Source organism: Coffea arabica, chromosome 6c, assembly GCF_036785885.1.
Source record: "Coffea arabica cultivar ET-39 chromosome 6c, Coffea Arabica ET-39 HiFi, whole genome shotgun sequence".
NCBI lineage: Eukaryota > Viridiplantae > Streptophyta > Magnoliopsida > Gentianales > Rubiaceae > Coffea > Coffea arabica.
The window spans coordinates 7,828,652-7,848,834 of NC_092320.1; the positions used below are offsets into that span (position 1 = coordinate 7,828,652).

The window sequence follows — 20,183 nt, forward strand, 5'->3', positions numbered from 1 at the left end:
GACCCCAAAAAAACCTCTGATTTTGGGTATAAACATTATATTCGAATTAAATATGAGCTGAATTTGGAACTTATTAGGCTCAAATTTGATATAAATCCGGTCATTTAATCTGCATCTATATATATAATTATATGTATAATATCACTAATATTTTATAGTTATGAGTTATGTGTCAAAATATATATTTATATATATATATAAGAAATATTAAATATACAAAATTATGTCAAACGATTTTGAAGGAAAAATCTTAGTACGAGTATATTGAGAACCTTTAATGATGTATTGACTGTTAATCATGTTTTATTACTATTTTTATGTACTTTGAATTAATTGGATACATTATTGTTGAAAATTTATTAGTTTATATACTTTTTAATGAACTATTACTGGTTTGTTTATAATTTTAATGTTGTGGTCCTGTGAATGTTATATTAGGTTTAGATTTTAACAGTTATAATAATTTTATTAAAGAAATTAAAAAGCAATACACGAGACTGAGCTAAGCCCGAATTAGATTCACGCTCGAATATTTTGTGAGTCAAATATAAATTTTACGTTATCAACCTCAAACTCGTAATTCAAAACTTAAAAGCGATAGTCATTACATGAGCCAAACCTAAACTTGTTAAAAGCCGATTCAGATGGTCCCATTGACAGCCTACACATAGTTATCACTTTTTTTCTGTCTACATATGGTATTACCATTCAAGACCACGACAACATTTGTGATTAAAAAAATTTTTGCTTGTGGGTAAAACTTAGTCATAACTTTACTCAATAGACAAGTTTTCTTTTTAATTTTAAGATCATGTTTAACAGGTGTTATAATAAATTAGCTGTTTATATACTACTAGGACTTACGCATAAAGTACTTGCCCCGGAAGATACCAACAAGCAACGACATGCAGGCAGGAACTTTCTAGGAAATTTGAAATTTCGAGGTTGGACTTCAATTCGGACTTTGGCGAGAGGACCAGTGGTAATTTCATTCATACGACGTCATGAATAAACTAAGCAGTATACTAGCTAATGCCAAGATTATCATGCATTGACCTAACTAATTAATGGGTTTAGCTATGCTAAATCATAGTTTGGCATCTCCAAATTATCTTCTTTTCGAAAGAGAACACTCGGGCCAGTGTGTTATGCTCCAGGTGTGTGGAAAGGATCATTGAACCATGGATTCATGACGACTAGTTAAGCTTGGAAGACATGATTGATTTGTTTGAACTTCCTGCCTTGCAAGTACCCTTTCCTTTCTGTGTTTCTTTTCCTACCAGGTCAGGGGTTCAAAATTCAAACACAAAAGGAGCAGAAGAGAGTAGAAAAAAGGCGGTAGAAAGAAAATTAGTTTTTCTTTTTGTGCTAAGAGATGTGTGTTTAATTGGTACTGGTATTAACGTGGCAAGTTTCATATGTATGGTGCATGCAAGATTTTTCTCATTATAATTTAACCATTTTGCAGTTCATCTTATTTCCTTCTACTTAATCCCTTTTTTAATCACTTCTTTTTTTTTCTTTCTTGAAAATTAGCTAGCAAATTTAGGCAGTAGTGTAATAGGAATCTATCACCCCCAGTGGGTAGCTCGGCTGGCTCCGATCGTCCGTCTTTACAGCAAGGCCACAGGTTCGACACCCACTTGCTACTGTTGTTGGACATCTTTGGGGCAAGCTCTATCCAGCCTGGGGGATTAGTCCAGGTGATTTCGGAATACCTCTCTAGACTGTAAAAAAAAAAAAAAAAAAAAAATATAATAATAATAATAATAATAGGAATCTATCGACCACGCCTACCCTTAAACTTCACGTGGCTTGTCCACACCTGCAAAGGGATGAAGCAGTGTCTCCTCACATCCTGTTTCCAGTGCTCTTTTCTTATAGTATATGTTTATAAAGATTACGTAAAAAATTTTGAGATCTTTTTTTTTTTTTTAAAAAAAAAAAATACTATTTGTTAGGATGATTTAGTAGCACATAACAAATTTCAGATGACGATGATAATGGAGTCCAACAATTATGGACAACCTGCAGAACTTTGGCCAGGTAAAGACAATAAAATTCTAGTATTTTTATTCATGTTACATCACCAAAAGGCCACAGCAGATTAGGCAAACGCCAATCTTCCATAGGCAATCTGCAGATTCTCTGCTGGTCCGTGCCATACACAAAGTGTTAAAATTCATTTCATGCAACCCACTCCTACTCCATCAGACCCTTTTCAGTTGCCCATGCTTTGCTCTTTCTATATAGCTTTCTATATTTGGCCTCTTTTGACGCGTATGCCTGGCCAATCAGAGGCTGAAATTTATTTAGACTAAGAACAGCTTTATATGCTGCCCCCCAAAGACGCCAAGCAGAACACAGATTCTATGAACCAAAGAAAAGATAACGAAAGAAAGGAGTTGGAAAAAAAAAAAACAACAACAAAGATCAATATTTTTTTTTTTTTGGAGGGCTTGATGCCACACTATCAATGGTCAAGAATGAAGAATTAATCCAATGGTGCAGACGGCCCTCTTCTGACTACTTTATACAATAATATTAAAATACTAGTGCAAGTTATAGATGTATAGGTGTCGGGTTGTACAATACACATACATATGAACATGTGATGTGATGAGGTCTTTCTGTCTAAGGACTACATCAATAGAGAACTGAATAAACACAGGACTACATCAATACATGAGCCATACAAATGTTTAGTGATACAGAAGGAAATGATGAACACGCATTCACACATATAGATGTGTGAATTCGTGGATTAATTGAATCTTTTCTTATAAGCAAAATGCATGGATTTGAGAGAATTCTGGCTTATACTAGTATTTTTTTTTTGCTGGTACAGGCGTGATTCAAACTCAATCTTCAAGGTCTTCAACTCAATATCGAGACGAGAAAAAAAAAAAAAAAGAAAGAAAAGAGGCAAATCCAAATTGTGCAAATTAACAAGGCAAATGTTCTGGCAAAAGGAGATACAAAATTGGAAATCTAAATTCAATTTAAGCCAGTACTAGAGGAATCATGCATGTATGTACAAGTACAACAGGAGGCTCCCATTCAAGATTTTGACATCCTACCATTAGGAGGGAGACTAAACTCTCACGCAACATGCAATCTGTAACATAGACCGCCATGTGCCATCATTTTCTCTTTCGTTTCCATACTTCTTGGCAACAATCAGCATTTTTTTTTTTTTTTGCCAAATATATTAGTAGTAATTTACAACTAGAAAGGGACATACCCAAATAAAAATTGCAAGAAAATAAAACTATGTACAGATTAAAGGTATAATTACTAGAGGCAATTAGAGCTAGTTCAATAGGAATACGTGGTGCGGAGAAGAACACGGTCCCTGAGAATCCCATTGTATAAAGCTACCCTGTTTGCTGGCATTCCCTGCACTTTCCCACCTTTGAATGTTGCGGAAGAAGAAGAAGAAGGCGATGAGGATAATGATTCTGCAGCTCTGTTGTGGGAACTTGAACTGTAATTGTGCTGCAACTGCAACTTCTTCCTGTACTCATCGCTGTTGCCAATTGGGTCCACCACGTCCGCAGCAAAATGCACCCTTTTCTTCTTTTTATTTTTCTTCTTCCCATCTGCACCCCACAACGACATTATATTCCGAATCTTGGGTAAATATACCATGACAAACAAGATAAGACCAGACGGAGGGGGAAGTCCATAAATATTTTGCATGAGAAAATATAGTAGACTTTTTCTTCTTTCTTGCAAAACATGATTGATTCGTGTAGAAAATTATGCTGATTACCGATCATTGACTTTAGAGAGGAGAAAAGGGTATGTATTAAAATTGTGAAATTATGCAGGAACGATCACGTTACCTGAAGAAGAAGCAGAGGAGATGCAAGATCGTGGGAGGGGTTGAGGGGACTGGCAGGGAGGATGAAGGCAGTTGACCGTGATTGACAACTGGGAAGGTGGGAAAGATTTTTGGAGACGAAAAGCGAGGAGAATAACAGTGCCGGAGACTGCAGCCATGGCGGTGGCCAAGACCATGCCTTGAGAACTCAAGATTGATGACATCACTGATGAGAGAATAAATTAAGAGATCAAGTTTGAGCAGGAGGAGGAGGAGGAGGAAGCAGATGGTGGTTGAGTTGGGTGATCGGTGACTTTTTCTTTTCTTTTCAGTTTTCTCTCTTTTATAGAGGAGAAAACAAACAGTTGGCATTGGAATGGAACTTTTGATGGGTACATTTAGCTGAGCCTGCGCTTTAAAGTCTATAAGAAGACAAAATATTGTTTGGTACGGCCAATTTGAAGATGTCATAAAGTTAGAGGCTAGTTGCTGTTTATTAGTATATGCTATAATAATATATAGTTGAAGTGAGAAAAGAAACAGGGGGCCTCAGGTCTGAGTGCATTTGAGACAGAGAGCGGATGGGATTATTTTGTACACCAGTTTGTTACATAAACAAGCACTAAATGGAAAAGAAAGGGGGAGACAATCAATAATTGGCTTGAAGAGCAGTGAAAGACGTGAATAAGCGAGCATATGGATTACGGAAAGAAACGCTGATTTTGGAATTAGATAAAGGGATGAGGATTGGCTAGTGTGCGTCTTAGCGTCTGCTGGCTCTTCCTGCTGGTGCACCGCACGGCAATGGAATTACTACATATTCATTTCGGTTGCTTCTTCCGCAGGGACAGTGCTCTGTGTTTAACTTACTGTGTACATGAGAGGTGAGAGTGGTCGGTTAGCACTTAGCGCCTGTGGATCACGCTCCTCCAGCCGTGGCTGTGGTGGTTCTAGTCATAAATCATGTAAACATAAGTTAGCAAAAGTCTATAATTAAATGGTTTTGACTATATATGATTTCTTCTAAATTCATATGGGTATATTTTTTTCTAAATTCATTCGGGGGTGCGTAGCGTACCCATCTAATCTGATGGTGATTCAATTTGTCCAGTTTCTTTACATGTTAAGTTGTTAGGGCAGCACTTTGATCATTGGATAACAAATGTTCAACCCAACACGATTTCTTAGAATTTTTAGGCAAAACTTTTGAGGGACAAGTACATTAGTAATAAAGGATAGATGGGCTTGGCTTCTTTTCAGTAGATTTTCTATCTATATTTTTTGCAGTGCATATCACGTGTTTTTATTTATTAACAAAAGCTACGACTAGTTAAATTTAAAATAATCGTTTCCTTTTCTAATACATGTAATGCATTCGGACGTGCATTTTAGAAAATGAGGAAACAATTCACCGAAGAGGAGCCAAATCTCGTATGGGACGCCAATGGAACATTAATTGTGAGATTTAGTGAATCTCTTTTTAAGTGTATAAAAATCTAACGAGAAATATCAGTTTCTCCGACCTAATTAATTCGAAAGAATGTTATGCTGCGTTTAGAAATGCGATGCTATTTTGCTTCATTAAAAAAATATAATAATAATAATAATGTAATGATACTACCATTTTGCATGAAGAGACTACATGAAGCACGTACGACAAATGCATCATAATCTTATAATCTCTCTCTCCCTCTCTCTTTTATTTCTATCTGAATTTTTTCCCCCCATTTTCTTGCCTTCTCTTTCCCTGAATTATGTATAGGTCGAGCAGGCATGTCTTATTCCTTGGCCTTTTTTCTCCTCTTTTTCTCTTTTACGAGGAAGGATATAACCCCAATATCAGCCAAAAGATAATTCGAAATACATGACTTGCTTGATGTTCTTCTCCAGCTCGAACAAGGCAGGGAATCGAAGTTCCGTGGCGTAAAACTACAGATACGTAGATGCTGCAGACACAAAGACCATCACGACAGAATCGTCTCGCTCCATCATTTGACCAGCCAACTTAATCATTAAAGTTGTTTTGGTATGGGCACTTGAAAATAACTCGTTTTCTTTCCTTTAACTAAGGCTACGTGAATATGATAAACTTTGCCAATTAAAGGGGTGAACGCATACGGCGACGAGATTCGGATTTGCGGAATCCGATGAACGATGGAAATTATCCACGGGGATGGAGTATGGACCATCAAAAGTTTGGACTCTTTGACGGGCATATGAACTTAAGAAGGGTGTTTATAAAGAACTGGGATCCTCTCGTGCCAAATTCAGTGTCAATCACACTTATCATATGATGGTAGAATAAATTTAAATAACTAGCACATGACAAATTAAATAAGCAGGACACTTGACATAAATATAGAAGTGGTACTAAATTGTCACTGGAAAAGTGACACTAACCGTTCATGGCATAACACTATTGGTGACATTGGATTGGCATAAAAAATATGTCGCCGAGAATCCCAAGTGCTGTACTAAAATCTAATATTGCTATCATTTATCAAGGGATAATTTCAGATACCTCCCCTCAGGATTGTGATGATATCATTTAGCACCCCTGAACTTTGAATAAATCACTTCTAACCCAATTTTTAGGTTTTCATAACATTTTCAATCCATTTCAGAATAAATTATTAAAAAAAAACTCATTTGTGGATAGAGAATATGCTTTCATTTTAACGTTTTGCTTTTCCTGTGAACCATTTTATTTTCATAACAAATCTGGTTAATCACTTAACTTTTGAAAATTTGGCCGATATGATTTTCTAATTAAAAATTGCAACATGTTAATAAGATTGAAAGACCCATTACTAATTGTTGAATCATTAGTCTACACAATAAATATAACAAAATTTTGAAATTCTAAAAAAAATCATAAAAATTACTACTCCAAAATTTTACAATAAAGAAAATAATATTTTGCACCTTGAAAACCTCTCAAATAAGTTTCTAAATATATGGTTAAGAAATTTATCTTTTCCAAATTTTTATGCCATTTATTCGGACAATAGTTTAGAAAATTCAAAAAACTTGCACACAATTCATAAATCTTTAAAATCATACACAAACAGTTTTGAATTAAAAAAATAATTTTTGGTCTTTGAAAGAACCTCAAATGATTTGTAAACATAAACATTTTGGCTTGAAAATAAATAATCTCTTTTGGCTTGAAAATACTTCGAATATATTCTTCAAACCAATCTTTTTTAACTTTAATCTACTTACTTATATATTGTTTCAGTCAAATTTAACATTCAAACTGGTTGTCTCTATTTTCAACCTATTATTACATGTTTTCAATTTTGAAAAACAAAAGGTAGAACAACAAAAGAATACATTTGGAATAAAAACATCTTCCAAGACTTGATTTTCAATTTGATTCCTAAACTCTAAACTGAGATATTTTAGTAGTCCTTGTTACTTTTTTTTTTTTTGTCACCATAATAAAATTCATATAACCTAATATACCGTAATCTAGAGGGGTGGAAGAGAGGGACTCGATATAAATAAAGATTCTGTAAAAAAAGATTGATTACAGCCGTCAAATGAAATGACAAATTGATGGAACGCAAGGTTGAACCTGATCTCACACGCTAGCTATCAAGACTTGAGTCTTTTGACGGTGACCGTCGTGCCAAAGCCTAGTGGCTTAGTAGTCCTTGTTACTGGGAAGCGTCGGTTTGACACATTGTAAGTTCCCAGACGAGATGTAACATCGGACGCTGACTTTAAGGTTCATCGCATTCAAGATGAAAATGAGTCATATGCTCTACAGTTGTCAGTCATATCATATGCTTCTCTGTCTTTGTTGGGCAGGCTCCTTTCCATTACCCGTTCTTCTCTCCAGTTACCCTCGATGCATTATTAGATGAGCGATACATGGGATCGAGTGATTATCAATAATCATGTTTGCTCAACCTTAGTTGGTAATCAAGTTTGGCATCATTCAGTTTATCATATGTTTATTGCTGAAACTTCCATCTTATCCATTCAATGTTCCGGCACCTATGACTTACCACCAAAATTTAGAAGATTAAACCACTTCAAACAAGCAAAATAAAAGGATAAAGTGACAAGCCCTTTTTTTTTTTTTTTTTTTTTAAAAAAAAAAAACTCCGGATCTCTCTCGTTCTTGCTTTTAATTCCAACAATCCTACAAAGAAAAATTATTTGTTATTTTGATAGATTTTTTACTAACCCACCATATTAAAAAGAAAATTAGAATAGAGCCAACTTCACTTGATAAAAGAAAATGTAAAGCGAAGAAGTCGTTTTGTATTAGCTTGAGTAAATTATTTAAATGTACCAATTTTGAGTGTTGTATGCAGAACTAGTCAATCTTGAAAGAAAAGGAAATAAAATAAGCATAAATTGTACCCACAAAAAATATTAGAGGCTAAAGGAATTAGAGGTCCTGAGTTTAAATCCCTATTCCCGCTCTGTTTCTTAAATCCCACCCATCTTCTTTTTTTTAAAAAAAAAATTAAAGAAAAACCTTTTAGAGATATGAAAATGCATAAATCGGGTGTTATTTCAGTATTTTGTACTCAAAGGAATAAACTTTGATATTGTTTAACAAACATGGTATAGCAATGACAAGGGAACCTTTTTTTTTAATTTAAAAGCAAAATTAGAACAATGCGTCAAAGCACATAGTTAGGGATGTAAATACGTCTAATCAAACTAAATACCTATTGTTAAACCTTGTTTAATTATTTTAAGGAATCTGAAATTGTATTCAAATTTGACTTGATTATTTTTGAGTCCGGACTGGGCTCAAACGAGCTTCTATCGAAGCGGATTGTGAATAGCTTAAACTTTTAATCTATAAGTAATTTTAATTTTATACTAATGGACTTAAAGTAGATTGAACATAAATTGTTGTTTAGAGCTGACTTGACTAGTTAATCAACCAAGTTTGAAGAGCTCGCCTTAACTTGGACATAGAATATCGAGTAGCTTTAAGTTCATCATTTAGTCTTATACATCGGCCACAAATTTTAGAATTGCCCACAGAACTCGCAGTTTTGTGCACTACCACTCGTTTTAGGTCTCAGGCACCACATCTACTCCGTTGTTGTCTCGGGCTTCAGGACTACTCATTCTTGGTCTCAAGGTCCACCGCTCCAGAACGCAAAAAAAAAATAATGGGTACAGCAACAGAATAATACGAATAGCATTTATTCTTCAACCAGTAAAAGTCGATAGCGTTTGTTCTTCAACTAGTAATTTTTACTACACAGCCTCACAATCAACAACACACCAGATATCAACGCCATTGCTATCTCCTTTGCCACACAGAAATAGGAGATTTTTATTTGAAGCCGGAAAGTGGTGCTTTTAAGTGGTGAGAATTGGAGGGTAGTAATCAGCTTTGGTACCAAGAACTTTACCCTTCGTGTCTGGGAAGTACTCAAACCCAGGCAGTTGAGTCACTTCTCCAGCAGCGGTTACCCCAATGGGATAAGTAAGCAGGTGGCCCGGAAGGTCATGTCCCAGGGTCTCGCTGGAGTAAAGATCCCAATACTTGTCAGCCATTTGGTTAACCTTTCGGATGCATTCCACATTTTCAGGATGGAGGAAGCGGTTATCTAGCATACCCAGATGCTCATACCACAGTGCCATCCGAAAGCCGTGAATTTGACCCCTGGCTGGCTGCCTGATGGATAGATGATATGGCTGGTAGGCTCCCATGGCAATTTCTGAATCCCTCGCGCCGTCCATTGACCTCTGGTTGATATTAGCAGATCCTATGATGATATATTCATCGTCAACTGCAAGAAAGGAGAACACAGCACACATGTTAACATGCAACAGCATGCACAAAATAAGTACTAGTTCTTGATAATTTCCGATTGGCTCCACGAAATCAGCTTTACCCGTATACATAACTGATGATCTTTATACAGGTCATTTTTATGTAGTGAGCTTTTCGTGGATGGAGGCAGGTATTTAGATAGGGGATGGTGAATTGGGTAAATTACCAATCATCATTTTAGCGTGTACATAGATCATGAACCGCCTGGCTTGCTGAGCTCTACTGTAGTCTGAATCAGGTTCTGGATGCTCGGAAGGTTCGTATTCCCCCCTCTTCTTAGTTTCCCTATTACCCACGCAAAAAAATGTCAGGTAGTCTTTTGGATTTGCCTCAATCCCTTTTGCATGGAGGGCTTGAGCCACATCTCTATACATCATCTCCATAGTCCTCCTTTGCCAATCCAGTATAGCTTGTACAGATGAACTCTCTGGATAGCCTTCTGGCCACATCGGAACCACAATGTAAACACTAAACCTTTCCCCTGCTTCAATCTTACTCACAATCTTGAGGGATAGTTCCTTTGGGATGAGATGCAAAGCACCGACAACTTCACCCTTGACATCATCTGAATACCACCCAAAAGAGCTTCCTAGGAAATACTGGTTTTCGATGTAAATAAAATTTTTTGCGCGACGAATGGCATTGATGTATGCATCCTGAATACTTCGGTCAATGACGTTGTCCTTACCACTTACAAGTCCAGCCCTGGCTGCTTCTTCAGGAGCTTCAGGGAAACCAAAAGCTGCTCCTCCATCGATGGAACGGAACACCTGAACATTCCACGTTTCATGATCTTCTGGGAACATAACTGGGGATGGAGGGATTATTACGCCTGCCAGTTCTCTCAATTCCAGTAGTAAGTCCTTCTTACCTTGTTTCCTCCACCTCTGCTCAAAATTCTGCAACACATCCCAAGCAGCAGGACCTTCGAGCCTAGAGTGAATGTCATGCCATGGCTCTCTTGGTCCACCCTTTTGAATCGAGGAATTCTTAAAATTAGGCTGATGAAAATCATCATGGTGGGCTGTGCCCAATGTCCTGAACAGGGAATGAAAAGGAGTATCGTATCTCCCATCACAAAGATCAATACCACCAACAAAACTCACAATCCTTCTCCTCTCTGTATTTCCGTTTGGCATTTCACTATCTACAACTACAATCTTCTGGTGATGAGTGAACATTGTACCAATTTCTATATTCTGAATGATGCTCCGTCCATCATCAGGATTGCGTGGACACAAGACGCAGTGGACTTCAGTGCCCTCAAAATAAGCCCCTGTTTCTTCATCATGAGTGGCCATCAAGCCATCCTCTTTTAGCAGTTTTACGGAAGTTCGGTCATCCCAAACAAGCATTAGAACCCGCACTCCTTCGTTAGCCTTTTTCTTCAGTAGTTCACCTATTGTCATGTCTCCACCTGGTTTTGGCCTCCTCGAGTCTCTCACTAAGGTGATTTCAGTATAAACAGACCAGCCTGTGATGTAAATCAAATGCTTTGCTTTAGTGATGGCATCGAACATATCTTCCCAACAACGATGGGGCTCATAAAACTTGCCACCAGCCAGAGGAATTTTTGGGATGAAGTTGTCAGGAATATGAGCGTCTTGGTAAAGAGTGACTTTGCATCCATTATGCTGACTGAAGAAGGTGTAAGGCACGCCCGGAAACCTTGCACTTTTTATTCCTCGAGACCAATTACGCTCACGAGTAACATCAAAATACTGTACTTTCACATGAATCTTAGAATGACCATGGATAGGCTTGTGGTCATCACCCAGAATAGGAAGCCATCTGTCTATTTCTTCTTCACCCAACAGTTCTTGAACAGGCAAGTAAGCTCTTCCAATTAGTTCCGCGCCAATAGGATTATCCACTTTGACGGTGAATATAACATTTGAGGCCATATGGGCACAGTAAATGTGAAATGACTCGTACCATCGAGGATTTGAATCTCCTTCAAGTAGTCTTGTTCGGCCAACTCGAGCTTTCTCCAAATCCACTGTTGCATAGAGCCTAGAAGCAGTGTTGTTGAAACCAACAACACGCTCAATCCCCTCAACAATCTGCAGTCAACATTCATTTGGAAAGAATTGAAGACGAGAAAGGAGGTCAAACCAATTCAGAAGGCAACAATAACATCCAAACTAAAAGATTAACAGCATCAAAAGATCACCATTTTGGCGGTCAGTACATTCCCAAAAGGTATGAGAGGAAAAGCACTCCATAAAACATAGGTCAAAGTTCAAACCCCAATAGTGTTGAAGATAAAACAGAGAAATGCAAGGATCGATGATTTTAGCAACTGGATCTAATTGCTGTATTCTCCTTGAAATCAAAGAAAAGAAACCATTAATGCCTTCTATATAAGACTATCTCTCTCATCCGAGGAAGTGATTTTTGGTTGCACTGGTCTATTAGAAAAGACAAATAGAACTTCAAACGGGTCATAAATTTCCTCAGTCTAATTGGAGTTGGATCCAGCATCAGTCACAATGAATCACTTTTTTGAGTAGTTTCAGTTGGTTGACTCTTCCATGTCCTTTGGGAGGATTTTTTCGTAAGCATTGAGAGCAAACTATGTTAATCAAAGAAAATACAATGAGGTGGAACAAACTTTTTCAAAAACAAAAAGAGAAGACAGAAACCATACAGTGATCCAGACAGAGACTTGCCTAAAGTAGCAAGGAAGTGGATCGCAGTTGGAACACAAGGTTTATCCCGATAGCAGCAGTTCGGTGAGATGAAAAAAATCTTTATAGCAGTTGAACTTATAATATTTCTACTACATAATTTTCTTTTAGCAAATCTACTGCTGCTCTTATTTCCCTGCAGGCTATTAAAAGTTCTATCAGAACGCGATAAGATAGCCTCATGGTACAGGTTTAGTTGAAATATATGATTCTCGATTTCAATCCATATCTCTGAGGGGAGGCAAAACATTCAGTATGATCCATGTCAAACGCGACAAGAAAAACAATCTAAGGGACTTCGAAGTCTTGAATGATCCATGTCAAACACTATAAGCAAAAAAAATCAAAGGGACTTCAAAGTCTCCCTGTCCATTCATTCACAGCCAATGAAACATGTAAAAGCTGCACAAGATTGCAGGAACTTGCCTAGACTATGATCATCTCTGAGCTAATGCAAGCCTGTTGAAAGTCAATTTCACTAGTAGATGTTCATAAATGCTGATGCAATAGATCTTACAAACCGAGATCTAAACATCAGCTCTTTACATGATTAACAAGTATTCTCCCACTTATTCAACAAACCAGAGCAATTGAGGTGATCGGTATGGTAGGCGAAACACCGTATGTAACTGGATAATACTGCAAGATTTACCTTATGAAGAAGGTTTTGACCGAAACCACCTTTTAGTTTATCAATCTCATAGATTGTGGCATGAAGAGTTCCATGGAGCAAAATCTGAGCCATCCGTCTTCCTGCAATAACTTGATCAGAAAGTTCGTACTCGGAAATCCTTACTAACACCAAGAATAATTAAGCAGAGCTGGCAACTTTCTTTTGAGTGTGTACAAAAAAACAAAAAAAATTTAACTAACCTCAAAGAGTATGCAGTTAAAGCAGGAAACTTGAGCTGAAGGCAACTGATAAAATTGATCACAAGACTATAGAGATTAAGCAGCAAGGGGCAAAGAAAAGGACCCTCAAAAAATTAGCCACCAGTTGACCTTCATCACCTCGTCTTTCTCACATGCAGCAAGTAGTCACTTGTATATAATAGTAGTACCTTTGTCAAGCTCTTAGCAGGGGAGTCGGAATGCACGCCCGGTTTTAGACCTTGGGGAGGAAGTGAGCTACGTAGGAGTACTGCTATTATGTTTCATTCATCCATTCAATCAAATCGTAGGCTCCGTTTTCATTCATTCAAATCATAATGGACAAACGCCACTTGGAACAATTGAAATGTTTTACACGCGTACCATGTACTACAAACCTCGCTCATTAACTTGTGGTTGCTTTCTTTATTAAATTGCTTAAGAGAGAAGTAGTCAATTGTCAAGTAGCCAAAGTTTTGCCTGTGCCATAGTAAATTAAACGGTAGATTGCTTCTTATGCTTGCTGTAACTTGATAAATTGATGTACATAGGCCAAAGCCCATCAGAACTAAGTCATCATTCAACTTTTTCCCGACTTTAGTTGTTGAGCGAAAGTAGTCAAATCGTGATTTTGATAGTTGGGTCCCCTGCTACTCGATTAGATGAAGAAATATCAGTGGCACGGTGATCCAATAGCCCTTTTTGAAGTGCGTCCCAAAATGCTTCCCACCAATAAAATATTAGTGTATAGTACCACAAAATGATGTGTTCTATGGCCAATGGGCATCGTCCAGTTGGCTGATAAACTTTGCCCCGTCTTCTTCATCGTCGATAAGGAAGCAAGGGCGTCTACTCTTGTCTGCACTGCAGTGCTCCAATATCCTTTTGAATCTTCTTTGCGCTGCGCTCCTGAGTCAGTTGGCAGTTTATGGCCAGGGCAGGTTCCAGTGCAAAAGTAAAGACCGATCCGTGATTAGTAATTAGTATAGTAGTACGTGTCTGGTTAAGATAAGTTATTGGACCCAACTGCCGACAGAAGACTTGATGAATGAGCTTTTACTTGATTAATTTATGGATCTGGCAATAAGCCATTGGGGTGACCATCAAGGTCAACACCGCTCGAAAGAGAGAGCCTTGCACTAAACGGAGAAAAGGGTGCCCGGCCCTTCCAACCCCCGATTACGACTTTGTCCTGACGCTTGACAATCCGTGGAATGGAATGCAAAACGTTGATGATTTTGGTGAAAATGATGGTTTTATATTTACTTTAGCCTCAGAAAGGCCTTACATTAAACGAAAGTAATATGCTCCTTCAGGGATTAATAGGTTTTTCCCGCGAAAAAAATCAGTCTCATGCAGGAGCAAAAAGGTTACATGAATTGAACTACCTACGAGCAATTGTCGTTGTTGGATTGGGTTCATCAAGGGTAGCATTTGAGGACTAATCCAAGACAAATGGCGTGTCAACATTCCACTGACTAAAATTACCAAAGTGGCAAATGTTTGTCAAAGTCGGCCACCTAATAATGAGTAATGAGGTCCCAAATAAAGTAGAACCTCCAAATGATTACACTTTCACAAGCAGCTTGTCTGTTCTTGCTCTCATTCCAAATTTAACTGCTCCCATCTTCGTATCTCCCGTGCGATAATTTGTGGATTTTCACAACTCAAACCCCTCTCAAAGTTTCTGTCGAATTGGGTCGTTAAAAAGTCTTTGTAGCTCACAAACTAGCGAAGCAGCTTGTCAATTGTAGTCTAACTATGTCTTAGCATCTGTCCCGTAAATAAAAAGAAATACTTAACAAATAAGAGTTGCATGTAATTCAGATTTCAACAACGTCCTTGCCAGTTTTTTGAGTTTCTGGGTACAAGCTGGGTGTGCATGTTTAAGTTACAACATTAGAGGGATGCATGGAAGGAAGATGTATCAGGGGTGATATCCTGTGCTACCTGGAGAATGCAATCAATATTAATTTCAGGATAGTGTTGCAAAAGCTTCAAGTTGTCCACAAAATCACCTCTCAGCAATCTGGTTTTCACACACAATAGCATTGCACAACAGACCCGTAAAAGCATGTCCTGCCCAGAAAATTTTTCCATTTATACATTAATCTTCGCAAAATGCTAATGCTAGCAAGTTAGATGACACCCGTGAGGAGAATTTTTCTATTTTCTCTTCTTATCAGGATATATCATGACTTAGGGAGAGAAAACAGCAATGAGTAAATCGTAATTGATTATGTACAATGGTCTACTGGGATGGGAGAACAACCTGAATGCCATGAGGATTGCTCAAGAGGGAATCCCAGATTCTCAAAATGGTTCGAAAATTGAACTCCTGAGTAAGTAGCAGTGTGATCCACCTGAATGCATAGAATTGTGGGTTAACCTGTTCAATAGGGCACAAAACAGGCATTATGGTTTAGGAGTTAAGTTGCAGTTTCGAAACAATAACTGGGAAAGATTAGGTTGAGCAACAATTATTATCCATGCAGTCAGGCAACTCAGCTCACCTTGTTTGTGAGCTCAAGATGCCTCCACAATTCCTCATCGCTGGCTTTTAACAATTCAGATAGCCGCAAAAGGGTAGAGCGGATACCCACTGAACTGTTATCCATTTGTTCACAGAAGTGATCCACAGAGTCACTTATGAGTCTAACAAAACAAGAAAAACTGTCTGCTTCTACATTTGCCTGGAAAATGGAAGATAATAGCAGCTCTGCTAAATAGAGGGCCATAAGAAGCTGAATGGAAACTGCAAAGAAATAAGACCTAGCTTTTGGAGTTTAGTTCTCTGAGGAAGTTTCGGTCATTTTTATTGCATAGGGGAACACTTTATAAGTTCCAAGGGAAAGCCTTGACAGGAAGAACCTATTGGAAAAGTTCTTTATATTAAAAATAGGATTTTCAAGAGTTGTGGAGGAGTTTGAGGGCAAGGAACAGCCCCAGCCGTCTCCCGCAGAACACCTGCCAATGCACACATTTGTGCTTCCATTTACAACTTTAGCGCATATGGAAATTTCACTCCAAAAGAATCTAAACTACAGTTTTGTACCAGATTTAGCTTCTCCAGACATAAAATTTATCAGAAGATTGTAGGCATTGAACTGGAAGTCCTATAACCACCATTTCTCGGTGGTATAATACATGCAAATTAATACAGACTTATTCATTCAATACCATGAGAAAACCTCCATGGTTTGATTTGACTTAAAATTGAATTCTCGGATAAGTGCATTATCAATTCAGGGCCAACCCCACTGTTTAAAGATCATACTTAAGGAACCTCTTGCATGCTGATAAGTTTGTAATGACTGATTGAAATGACATCAACAGGAGGTTAAAAGGAAGGATGAATTTGGTAGCAACAAGTGCCAGTACCTACTTACTCTATGATCAAAAATTTTGAAAACAGCTTTTGACATGTATTGGTAAGTTTAGCTTGGAACCTCCAGAAGGAAAGGACCAATTAAAACAAGAAAATTACTACAAGCATCGCATCATGTGGTTTGAAGAAATTTCTTACAGAGTTTTTCTCTTCATGGTCGGTGCTCAATACATAATATAGTGGAGCTAAGACCTCATTCATGCCTTGCACATATCGAATTTCAGGATTGAGTTTTGCAAACAGGAGAAGTATATTTTTCATAGATTCCTGCAGATTGATATGTGATGTTGTAAATGAAATTGAATGTAAGTACCATAATCAAATTTACAAGCTCTCCTTTGGCTTTGATCTTTGAGCAGTTCAGATTCATTTGCCAACGTCTAGAACCAATAAGAATCACACAGTACCTTGCTTTTCCTACTTATAGCTGAGTCCCCAGAGAAGAATTTTATGGTTGGGTGTGTTCTTTCCAGGTCACGGTCTATCTGCTCTGAAATTTCTGCAAACTAGAAATAGAAGGTCTCAAATGTAATAAATGTGGAATCAAGCATCACAAAACAATACAAAAGGTCTCAAACTGGAGAAGATGCTTACCTCAAAGTATTTATGCCAAACACTAGCTTTTCCTAAAGACAGGGGATGATCTTCATTTGAGATCTCTTGTCGTTCAAGGGGTTCTGCAGCATGAGCATTGGCCTGCTGGTCAATGCCTTCCGCTGCTTCATCTTTCCTCCTTGAAAATTCTGACTGTCTACAATGAAGCTATTAATTAGCTTATCAAAACACTAGAAAGGGAAAAACACAAACAAGTATTTGGCAGGACAAGAGACAGAAAAGATCGCTCTTAATTAGCTGATTACCGGGCTTACGAGAAATTCCTCTTTTAGCCTAGCATATTTCAGTCGGTTCTCTCTCAACTCCTTTTCCCACATATCACGAGAAGGAGGTAAATACCCAAGTAAGAGCTGCAAATTTGCAACATACCAAAGCTCAGAGAAGTTACTCATTAAATATCAAGAGAAACACGTTTATTCTTTAATCCAATTTCATTAACGAAGCTTCTTTGATAATGACACGGTTAAAGGAAGGAGGTAAAGCTCCTTCCTTGCATATGGATCCAAGCTAAAACAAGTACCTCGTGTACATTACCAAAATACAAAATTGAGGTGGATATATTTTAGGAAGTACTGGAAACAATCAAAACAAAAGGCTTGAGTCTATTTGCATTTTAAACGCATTCTTGTTTATTACCAGGAAAAAATTGATGGCAAAATGATCAATTAAAAACTTTTACCTTCCAAATTGTTGCCCGCAAACCTCCTCCATCAGGAATCCCTGAACTAGCAATTCTTTGCAATTTGTCCAAATTAATTTCCTTCTGTGAAAGCTATCCAAACACAAGCCATAGATAAACATAATAAAAAAAACTTTTTTCGTAGACTATACAGACATGAAAACAAGCAGCATTGCCGCATTCTCTCCCAGGAACACAAAGATAAACCAAGAATCCCCTAGTTAGCAGAAGCCTAATCTAAGCAATAGTTAAGAATCGTTGTCAGTCTATTTTGCTGCTTTAACTTCTAATTGAAATTTTCTGCGCCAATTAAAAAAAATCTACTCCCTGAAGAAATATTTTGTCTTCTAATGAATTTCCAATTTTAAATGAAAAAGAAAATTGAGTCGGCCGAATAAAGAAAATGGAGTAAAGTAGGCTTCTTCTCCTGACCTCATAATCAAGATCGGATCGCTTATCATCAGCGTCAATGGCCTCCACATCTACTTTGTGTTTGGGAGGAGCCCTGATTTCCGAGAAGCCAGCATCAGACTTCACATAACTTGTACCTTCATTCTGATGGTCATCAACGTCTCCATGCGATCCCAACCCAAATGGCTCAAAGGTTTCTAGTTCTTCACCAGATTCCAACTCTTTATAAACGACTCCATTTTCGTCTTCTCCCCCATCACCATGGGCATCAAAACCAGCCACTAAACTGCCAAGCCCATTAGGAGATGAATGGTGGGATTTCTGTGGGAACTTAAGCAGCTTTTTCCCCTTCAGCATTGCTAGTCCTTAAAGACTCCTTCGAACAGAGTTCCACCGAGTAACTTATTCTGAGATGATTTTGCAATTTGGAAGATGGGATTTGGCTCCATGGTTTTGCAACTTTTCTTTTGTCTTCTCAGTTCTCTGCTGTGAAGGGAATGGTAGTTAATCGTTGAATGGTTGGCGGGCCTGATATGGGACTGGGATCCAACCATAGTTTTTTCTTCTTCTTTTTTTTTCATTTTTTGGTGGGCAATGTCAATGTGGATGGAAGAAATGAGAAATTAGTATGGGTAAAATGTACTATTTTCTTGAGTTCGATTGGTGTTTGAATTGAGCATCCTAAAACTGAATTTGTTTTTAGGGGATGGAATGGGAGCCCCCAACAACTTTTATCGGAGGAGATTAATTATGAAAAGGAGTATCATGGAGAAGTTGATTGAAAAAAATATGTATAAATTTATTCTTTTTTTGCATTTTTTATAATTAGCTATTAGAAATTGTTGAGGGAAAAAAATATACGGTAATAATGTAATATATGTAAGATAATAAAAAGTAATTTAAAAATATACCAAAAACTATTTTTTTAAAAAAAAAAAAAACTTACAAGCCAAATGGCACATGAGATGATAAAGTAGATATATTTTTTTTTGTCATCGCCACTTTATTTATATTATACCTTACTTTAAGAGGGAGATCCAATTAAGCATACGAGAGATCGATGAGAACTGAACCACTATCAAACCAGTCGGATGCATTACGCATTCATCTAAATTTTTTAGAAAAAGCATATATCATGACAATTGATGGAAGTCAAGAGTTAAGGACTTGACACCCTTGTCTCCTACGTCACCAAACCTTAACAACTTGGTAGTGGCCACCAATTGCCTCCAATTAGTGGCACATTTTAGATGATGAAGTACATACGAAAACACTAGCTTGAGAGTACTAACTTAGTGCTTGAGCAGGCACCAATTGCCTTTTCTTTTTTAGAACTCAACCACCCAGAAATCAGAGGAAGCAAAAATGCAAGAGATATGAAAAGGAGAAGGAAATTAAATTTTGCGGGAAATAAAAGACTAAAAAAGAGAGAAATGAAAACTGGAGAAATATGAGCCCACATGTGACGGTCATCAAATTTGACGTTCCGAACGCCGATGGACTTGGGATTTGGAGTTTTATTTATGTTGCTGCCTTGCTGGACACAGAGATCTTCTGTACCAACATTTTGGGCTTCTGGCACTTCTGCATTGATGCATCGAAGATTTCTGGCTGTAGACCTTGCACTTTTACTCATTAAGCCTACAAACCTTTAGGCCTCAGGAAAATGGCCTGAGGCCCTTAGCCCTAGAGTACGACGGGTACTCTCTAGATCCCATCTTAACCCACAAAAAGCGGTGGCCCTTTCGCCCTAAAGACTGAGGCCTTCCTCCATTCCTAATACTCTCCCCGTCCCATTTATTTGTTCCTATTTCAAAAATTCAATTTTTTAACAATAGTAATTTGATTGTCATATTTGATCTTGTTTTGATTGTGAAATTTTTGAA

The 20,183-nt window shown here is 37.6% G+C and overlaps 3 protein-coding genes across 6 annotated transcripts; all 3 read right to left on the reverse strand.

The window, feature by feature from the left end:
- Positions 1-2,976: 2,976 nt before the first annotated feature.
- Positions 2,977-4,439, reverse strand: LOC113692392 (uncharacterized). The gene is made up of 2 exons (XM_027210795.2): positions 3,849-4,439; positions 2,977-3,602 (listed from the first exon to the last, which is right to left on the reverse strand). Exons 1-2 carry the CDS (start codon positions 4,048-4,050, stop codon positions 3,319-3,321), a joined length of 486 nt encoding a protein of 161 aa, XP_027066596.1. The 5' UTR covers positions 4,051-4,439; the 3' UTR covers positions 2,977-3,318.
- A 4,552-nt stretch (positions 4,440-8,991) lies between these two features.
- LOC113691397 (phospholipase D alpha 1-like) lies at positions 8,992-13,635 on the reverse strand. Its single transcript, XM_027209521.2, has 4 exons — positions 13,208-13,635; positions 12,987-13,087; positions 9,811-11,707; positions 8,992-9,600 (listed from the first exon to the last, which is right to left on the reverse strand). Exons 2-4 carry the CDS (start codon positions 13,077-13,079, stop codon positions 9,167-9,169), a joined length of 2,424 nt encoding a protein of 807 aa, XP_027065322.1. The 5' UTR covers positions 13,080-13,087; positions 13,208-13,635; the 3' UTR covers positions 8,992-9,166.
- Positions 13,636-15,002: 1,367 nt separating this feature from the next.
- Positions 15,003-18,940, reverse strand: LOC113691732 (uncharacterized). 4 transcript variants are annotated; one of them, XM_072052589.1, is made up of 9 exons: positions 18,319-18,940; positions 17,887-17,979; positions 17,453-17,557; positions 17,187-17,354; positions 17,000-17,098; positions 16,731-16,859; positions 15,718-15,897; positions 15,477-15,567; positions 15,003-15,283 (listed from the first exon to the last, which is right to left on the reverse strand). In XM_072052589.1, the coding sequence occupies exons 1-9, from the start codon at positions 18,652-18,654 to the stop codon at positions 15,219-15,221; spliced, it is 1,266 nt and encodes a 421-aa protein (XP_071908690.1). In that variant the 5' UTR covers positions 18,655-18,940; the 3' UTR covers positions 15,003-15,218. The 4 variants fall into 4 exon arrangements, with proteins under 4 accessions (XP_071908690.1, XP_071908686.1, XP_027065820.2 ...); XM_072052585.1 differs by having other exon boundaries at positions 15,477-15,593; positions 18,319-18,933; XM_027210019.2 differs by having other exon boundaries at positions 15,477-15,593; positions 17,187-17,339; positions 18,319-18,932.
- Between the last annotated feature and the right edge of the window lie 1,243 nt (positions 18,941-20,183).